This window comes from Sarcophilus harrisii, chromosome 2, assembly GCF_902635505.1.
Source record: "Sarcophilus harrisii chromosome 2, mSarHar1.11, whole genome shotgun sequence".
NCBI classification, from domain to species: Eukaryota; Metazoa; Chordata; class Mammalia; order Dasyuromorphia; family Dasyuridae; genus Sarcophilus; species Sarcophilus harrisii.
The window spans coordinates 54,165,407-54,173,985 of record NC_045427.1 but is presented as its reverse complement, the minus strand read 5'-3'; the positions used below and the strand labels follow the sequence as shown (position 1 = coordinate 54,173,985).

The window sequence follows — 8,579 nt, the reverse complement described above, 5'->3', positions numbered from 1 at the left end:
GAAACTGGAAACTGAATGGATGTCCATCAGTTGGAGAATGGCTGAATAAATTGTGGTATATGAAAATTATGGAATATTACTGTTCTGTAAGAAATGACCAACAGGATGATTTCAGAAAGGCCTGGAGAGACTTACACGAACTGATGCTGAGTGAAATGAGCAGGACCAGGAGATCATTATATACTTCAACAACAATACTATATGATGACCAGTTCTGATGGATCAGGCCATCCTCAGCAACGAGATCAACCAAATCATTTCTAATGGAGCAGTAATGAACTGAACTAGCTATGCCCAGAAAAAGAACTCTGGGAGATGACTAAAAACCATTACATTGAATTCCCAATCCCTATATTTATGCACACCTGCATTTTTGATTTCCTTCACAAGCTAATTGTACAATATTTCAGAGTCTGATTCTTTTTCTACAGCAAAATAACGTTTTGGTCAGGTATACTTATTGTGTATCTAATTTATATTTTAATATATTTAACATCTAATGGTCATCCTGCCATCTAGGGGAGGGGGTGGGGGGAGGTAAGAGGTGAAAAATTGGAACAAGAGGTTTGGCAATTGTTAATGCTGTAAAGTTACCCATGTATATATCCTGTAAATAAAAGGCTATTAAATTAAAAAAAAAAAAAAAGAAAAAGAAAAGAAAAACCAGTTAAGTGACTTACACACAGTCATACTGTAATATGGATTTGAACTCGGGCCTTTCTGAATCTGTGTCCAGCATTCTTTGCTGTACCTATCAGCTAGATTTACAAAAAGAAAAAGAAAAGAAAAACCAGTTAAGTGACTTACACACAGTCATACTGTAATATGGATTTGAACTCGGGCCTTTCTGAATCTGTGTCCAGCATTCTTTGCTGTACCTATCAGCTAGATTTACAGCTAGACAAGCTATATGTTAATGTTAGTTCTTCTGCTTAGGGAAGTTTGTGAATCTATCAGTTCTTAAACCTTTTCAATGCCCTGAACCCCTTTGGAAGTGTAGTGAAGACTAAACTCTTCAGAATCATTCTTTTAAATGTATTCAAAAATACATAAGATTACAAAAGATCAATTATATTGAAATACAGTTTTAGAACAATTTCTTAAATGTTGCCAAGTCCCAGTTTAGGAATCCTGGGAAAATGTTTGCTAACATTTGGATGGATGGGGGTTGAGGCTGATCAAGCTCCTTCTATGTTGGATACTGAGGACCACTTTGGTACTAAGTTCCAGAGAAGTTATAGAACTGTCCCTTTCCGAGAGTTATGTAGCTAATTAGTGGGGATATTGTCCTTCAAATTTCTCCCAATTCATATTTTTGCATTCTTCTCACTACACCCCATTCCACTACTACATGAGGCAGGCTTCCACTTCCAAATGTCATTCAGTCACTAAGCATTTTTTCTGTAGTTGTTCAGCCGTTGTCCCTGACTCTTTGTGACCCCATTTCCTAAACTGGAGTGGTTTGCCATTTCCTTCTTCAGCTCATTTTACAGATGAGGAAACTGAGGCAAATAGGGTTAAGTGACTTGCCCAGGGTCACATAGCTAGGAAGTGTCTGAGGACAGATTTTAAATCAGGAAGATGAGTCTAACCTGACTCTAGGCCTAGTGCTCTATCCACTTCACCACCTAGCTGCTTTAAGCGTTTATTCACCATACTAAGTGTTGGGGGTACAAATGCAAAAGACAGTTCCTATCCTCAGGAACTTCCCAGTCTGATAGAAAAAGAGATATCTGTAAATTGGGTATTAAATGAACTGCAGAAAGAAACGGAAACCATTCGGAAATCTTTGTTGAGGAAGTTCCAAATGGGGAGGAGTCGGACACGACTGAATAACAATAACAAAAATGAATGAAGGGTCATCGCTACGTCCGATTCTAGTTCCACATCCTCTGAGTTACAGATCCCAAAGCATCGTCCCTATTACGTGAAGGAGAGAGGGCAGGAGTTCGGAGTATCCCTCCCCGGACGCCAGAGCTAGGCCCCGAGGGCTGCAGGTTTTCCTTCCCGCAGCAATCTCCCCCTGCCCGCCAGGGATTGCCCTCCGGGAAGAGCGTACCCCGGGAGACCCGGGAGAAGGGAGGCGGCGTCTGCACCGGGAGCTCACCCGGGCTTCCCGGCCCCTCCTCTCCTGCAGCGGGGTCTGCGGCTCGAGCGCGTTCCACTCCGCAGTGGTGGGGGACTGTCCCGCAGAAGCCAGCCCGGCGGGAGGAGAGGCGCACGCCAAAGCCCGGGGACCGAGATGGGGCTCGCTGACTCCGCCCCCACCCCAAGGGGCGGGGCATCACCTGCGGGCCGACCGGCTCCAGGTAACCTAGGCTCAGCCTATTACAGTCTCCTGGGCGCGCGCGCCCTGCCCCCGGCACACCAGAGAGGCAATTCCTGCCGCAGCCTAGCCGGGCCCGAGCGAGCCAGGGAGCCGGCGGGGCCGCCGCGCTCTGTCCCCAGCAGCGGACGAGGGAGCCGGCGCGAGCCGCGGCGCCCGCCCCCCGGGGTCGAGATGGTGGAGAGACGCTTCTCCAAACTCGTGCAGAAACTTTCCCTGCTCAGCTTGACGCGCCAGTACGAGCCAGTGGAGGATTCGGAGCTGGAAGGGCTGGTGGTGAGTGGAGGATTCTCGGCGGGCGGGGAGAAGGGATGGAGCCCCCGGGATGGAGCCCCCGGGACGCGCGGAGAGGCTGCGGGCCCCTGCGCTCCCCGCTGCGGCGCGGCTCAGCTCCAGCCTCCAGAGATCGGGCCGGTGCCTTCCTCCGTGTCTCCTAAAGGGGGACCCCAGTGGAAAAGGAGGCTGCGAGCCGGGTAGTGTACGGGCACGAGCGGAGGTCTCTTTGAGGGGCCGTGTGGCTGGGCGGCCGCCGCTGTCTGACTTTCTTGGGGTAGGCGAGGCAGTTCCTCTGCAGGTGAGCTAACCTGAGCAGCGGCGCTGGTCTGGGATGGGGCAGGGCAGGAGATCGCGCGCGTTTCCGGGCACGGGCACGGGCGCGGGCACCGGCACCCGGGGAGCTGCCTGCTGGACCCACTCAAGGCCTGGGACCCGGGAACCCCTGGGAAGCCCCAAACCAACTGTGAGGCTGCGAGGCTGTGAGGCTGCTCACCAACCGGCGCAGGGTTTCGCCCGGCTGTCCCGCCGCTCTCCCTGAGGATTTTGAAATCGGCAAATCAGGTTTCAAAATAAAATAGGTCGTGGAGACTGCAAAGTAAACATTTATTAATAAAAGACTTCAACGCCTGGTCTCTGGGTGTGCTCCCTTCCTCCACCTGTTCAGATTGTAACCCAATGCAAGGCTACTTCTGGGTGATTCTTTGTCCATGCCTTCATGATTAGATGTGAAGCTGGTGAGTCACAAGTAATCCCTTGCCTGATAACACTTTCAGTTTAAATACTGTCTGCACAGCAGCCCTTCGAGGTAACAAGTGATTGAATCCCTGTTATTTTTTAAGATATTAACCATTTTCTTGCACCAGGCACTGGGCAAGAAAGATAAAAACCATACCAGCCCTTAGAAAGCTTAGAGACTTCTGATCGATATAAGACAACTGTAATATCTGTAATACAACAAGAAATGTTACTCACTTCGGTGAATCAACATGTACTTGCTCCCTCCTGGGTGTTAGGCAACTATGCAGACACTGAGTGGAAGCCGAGGAAAATAAAACTTTCCCTCATTGACTCCTCAGTCCAGTAGATGAAAGGAGCCTGAGAGAAACAAGTGCTTGATTTAAATGACCTCTGTCTATTTTGAGAAATATCATTTTAGACAAACATTGACAAAAAAAGATAATGCTTGAGTTCTGATTGTTAATGCTATGATTACACAAAAGTAACCACAGCCAAAATCAGTAAGAGGGGTTTACTCTAGATCTCTGACTTCAAGTCCCAGCTAAAATCTGACCTGCAGAAGGCAGTAGCTGATTCTTTCCCTCCCCTCTCCCAGTCCCTGCCTCTGCTGATTATCTCCAATTTATCTTATTTATACATAGTTGTTTGCATGTTATCTCCCCCATTAGAGTGTGAGCTCTTTGAGATTGGGATTATTACTATTTTTCTTTGTGTTCCCAGGGTTTAGCACAGTGCCTGGTACTTACTGTTTAAAAAAAAAATAATACTTGACTTAACCTTGATCTCCTGCAAGGGAGCTTAGTTCTAATTTTTTACAAACTACTGTCAGGAATACTGTAGAAGAGACACCTGTACTAAGGTGGAAGCTTGCAGGAAGGGAATAAGCCTTTATTAAATGCCTATTTATTGTTATTGTTGTCCTGAGTCATTTTCAGTTGCCTCCTACTGCCCACGATCCCATTTGAGGTTTTCTTGACAAGGATACTGGAATGGTTTGCCATTTCCTTCTCCATCTACTTTTACAGATGAGGAAACTGAGGCAAAGAGGGCTAAGTGATTTGCCCAGAGTCAAAAAGCTATTCAGTATCTGAGGTCAAATTTGAAATGTGCTAAATAATTCACAAATATTCTCACTTGATAATGAATCCCATACACTTCTAAGATTATTTGTGATGGGGAAAGAAATGCAACTTGACAATTATGTTTTCCCTGAAAAACCAAGTTCAGGGTTTCTTATTTGAGAGATAGAAAGAGAATCTGAAAAACAGGGTAGTATTTAATATTTTATGTAATGTTTAATTTATATAATTTATAATGTTTCATATATTTAGTGTAACCTTTCCCATAGATTGTTCAAATTTTTTTTTTTACTTTTTTTAGACAATTGCTTAACATTTTAACATGTCTCAAATGGGTAGTAATCAACAAGCACTCATCTGTCAACAAGATTTATTAAATCCTATGTGCTGACCACTGATCTGAGGTGCTGAGGACATAAGCACAAAAGTAAGATTGTTTTGGCTTTCAAAGAGTCTACATTTGACTGAGTAATAAAGATTATAGTCTGAATATGGACATGGACCCTCAGTGTGAAGACATGCTCTTTTAGTTTATCCTGTATTTTATAAAATGAATTATGCAAAGAAAGACTGTTTCTGACTTATTTTGGTAAAGTATCATATGATAAGATTCATAAAATCACAGACTAGCTGAAAGGGACGTGAGAGATCATCTTGTCCTTAGTTAACAGATGAATAAGACCCAGAAGTCATATATCCATTTAGTGGCAGAATGAGGATTAGGACCCAGCTGTCCTGACTTTTGATGGACAGAATGGAATGATGGAATTTGTATTCTGGACTTTGTAAACTTGTGCAAATCATTTAGATTTCTGTTTTCTTACTAATGAAAAGAGATATCAATCCCTGTCTTGCTTCCCTCATTTTCTGAAGATCAAATGAACTTGTGTATGTTAAACTCTTTGAAAATAGTTATTTTGATTGCCCAAAGATGCATTTTTTAATTTATGGAAGAAAGATAGAGACCAATCAATGGCAAAACCTCAGAATCAAAGCATTCTACCTCCAACTTCCTTGCTTAATAATGAGATAGGTAGAAAGAATGAATACAACATAGCCTTTGGATGTGTGCAAAAAAAGCACATTAAAAATTGTTTTCTCTCAAAAGTTATATGGAAGGGAAGAAAAATGGGACAAATAGGATCTCACCAGTCATTGGAAAAACTTAAAAAGCTGCAAAAATTTGTCTTTTTAGGCTACTCTAGTATATAGCAGGAGGAGACACAGTGGATAGAGCACCAGACCTAGAGTCAAGAAGACCAGAGTCAAATCTAGCCTCAGACTTAACTAGCTGTATGACTCCAGCCAAGTCCCTTAACTCTGTTTGCCTCAATTTCCTCATTTGTAAAATGAGCTGGAGAAGGAAATGACCAATCGTTCCAGTATCTTTGCTAAGAAAATTCCAAATGGGCTCATGAAGACTTGGACTGCAACAAAAGTATAGTGAGAAAAGTGTTGACCCATGAGTCGAGAGACTTGTGTTCTGACCCTGACTTTGTGATGTGACCTGGGGCAAGTTACTTCATCCTTCTGATCCCTGAGCCCTAAAATGAGGATCTTCTATGATCCTTCCCATGTCAACATTCTATGTCTCCTTTAAAAGAGCTAATTTTTGTTTGTTTGTTTTGGAATCCCCAGTGTCCAGAATAACATGTTTATTGAATTTCCATTGTGACATTGGAATACTGATACTCGGTATTCCTGATACTCGGGACTTTTTAAGCTCCTGGTCGGCTAGTTTTGGGGAAGGATTGGAGTAGAGGCAGTTACATAATAGTCAACTACAAGACAATAAGGAGACTTCTTTTTGGGGACAGTTATCATGATGAGAGGATGAAGCACCTCATTCCTTCTCTAATTAGCCCATGTAAGCTTTTTAGAAAAACCCACTCTTTTTTTCCTCCTGAGATTGCACATTCTGCTTTTATTTTATTTAAAAAATTTTTTCAATATGTTTTGTTTTTTCAAATACATGTAAAGACAGTTTCAACATTGATTTTTGTAAGACTTTGTGCTACAAATTTTTCTCCCTTTCTCCTTTACTCCTCCCTTCTCAAGACAAGTAATCTGATATAGGTTAAATATGTGCAATTCTTTTAAACATATTTCCTTATTTGTCATTTTTGTGTGAGAAAAATCAGACCCAAACGGGGAAAAAAACATGAGAAAAAACCAAAGAAACAAAAGAGTGAAAATACTATGCTTTGATCCATATCCCATGTCTATAGGGATTGCCTTGAATCTTAACTGCGTTATTGAGAAGAGCCAAGCCCATCACAGTTGATCATCACATAATCTTGTTACTGTGTAGGATGATCCTTTGGTTCTGCTCACTTCACTCAGCATCAGTTCGATTAAGTCAAGAAACCGACTCTTGACACTTAATAGAAGAAAAGGACCAAATATGGGAGAAGAAAGTTCCAAAAATTAGGCCAACCAGCAGTAGTACCTTGACTACCACTTGTGACTAGAATAACGAGCTGGGAATTCCATCTTCTCTGATTATTCAGGGTGTGCCCTGAGAAAGTTACTTAGGCTTTCTCCTGGTACCTCAGCTTTCCCTTCTGCGAAATGAACCTAAGAGCTACCACGCCTGTTTGTCTCCCAAGAGAACATATTGCTGGATGAGACCTGAGAGGCCATTGAGTCCAACTTTTTCATTTTAAATGAGCATGAAGAAACTAAGGCATTTACCCAAAGACACACAGCTAATGAGTCACAGAGTCAGGATTTGAATTCTGATTCAATAACTCCAATGGCTACATACCTGGCATGTAGACTATATTGCTCTTGGTCTAAGGCTTTGTACATAGTGGGTTTTAGTGATGCTATGAATCAGATTATGAACTGGGAACTCCATGGAAAAAATTGCTCTCAGGCAGTTCCCAGATTATGAAAAAGTTGTGTTCCAAAGGGTCAGTGGTAAGGTCATCCATTGTTTGGAACTTGGAAATCATTTGCCATTGAAACAATATCATACAGGATAATTAGCTTCCGGAGCCAGACAACAAAGACCTAATTTAATAGTAGTAATATTTCATGTTTGCTAAATGCTTTAAGCTTTATAATAAATCCCCCCCACATACACACATCATTCATTGTGGTAAAATGTGTAGGTATTATCAGCTCCCATTTTATAAAGGAGGAAATTGAACCAGAGAAGTAAACCAACTTAGGGTCATAGAATTTAGAGTTGGCAAGGACTTTAGAGATTATCAAGGTCAAATCTTTTATGTAAAGATGAAGAAAGAGAATCAGAGGTTTTAGAGCTAGAAAGGATTAAAGAAATCATTGAATATAAACTTTTCATTTTACAGATGAGAAGACTGAGGTTTGGAGAAATTAATTAGCTTGCCCAGTTTTATACAGATTATAAATAGCAAAGCCAGGATTTGGACTCAGATCCTTTTATTCCAAAGGCCAGGAGTTCTTTCCTTTTTACCAAACTAGATGTCTAGGTCTTCAAAAACTAGAGTGGTGGATCATTCTTAGCCAAAAAGATCGATAAAATGGTAGTGGTAGGTCAAAGAAAGGGGTTAGGATAGTTTGTGTGCCTCAGTGTGAACAGCTACTCTTCTGCCATAATAAATCTCCACATTATGTAACTTAAAAGCAGAAAAAAAAAATCTAGAGGTCTTTAAAGTTTAAGGAAAAACTGAAAAAGAGAGGGGGAAATGACCTACTGAAATTACAGCTAAGGAATAATAGAACAAAGTTGCAAAATTTCCATTACTGCTTTCTAGTGTCTCCTAAAGCTAGACTAAAATTCCAAATAAAAGCATTTCTTTTATTTCTTGGTAATAATTATTTCCCCCTGACCCTCCCACACTTATCAACCCTCTTCTCCCTTAACATCTTGAAGATATTTAATAGCTCTGTATGACCCTAGGTATCCTATTCGCCTCAGTTTCCTCATCTGTAAAAATGAGTTAAAAAAGAAAAAAGAAAATAACAAGTCCATTCTCCACCTAGACTAGGTCAACTAAACTGAGGTTTGAGGCTCTTTGGGCCTGGTCTGTTGCAGTCATGAAATCTCCTACTGGATTAGCTGCTCTGTTTCAAGACACCAAGGCTGGAGGTGGGGTGGAGAAAAGAGAAATCCTCTTCTAAACCTACTTCACTCTACAAGAGTCCTGAGGGAAAACATACAGAGTGTCCTC

The 8,579-nt window shown here is 42.1% G+C and overlaps 1 protein-coding gene across 1 annotated transcript in view; it reads left to right on the top strand.

Moving 5' to 3' along the window:
• Window positions 1-1,892: 1,892 nt before the first annotated feature.
• The window catches only part of ATP2C2 (ATPase secretory pathway Ca2+ transporting 2), a 105,331-nt gene continuing 98,644 nt past the window's right edge, over window positions 1,893-8,579 (top strand). The window contains exon 1 of the mRNA XM_031950194.1: window positions 1,893-2,602. Within this exon, the coding sequence (XP_031806054.1) occupies window positions 2,243-2,602 (360 nt within the window). The 5' untranslated portion in view covers window positions 1,893-2,242. The remainder of the gene's footprint in view (window positions 2,603-8,579) is intronic.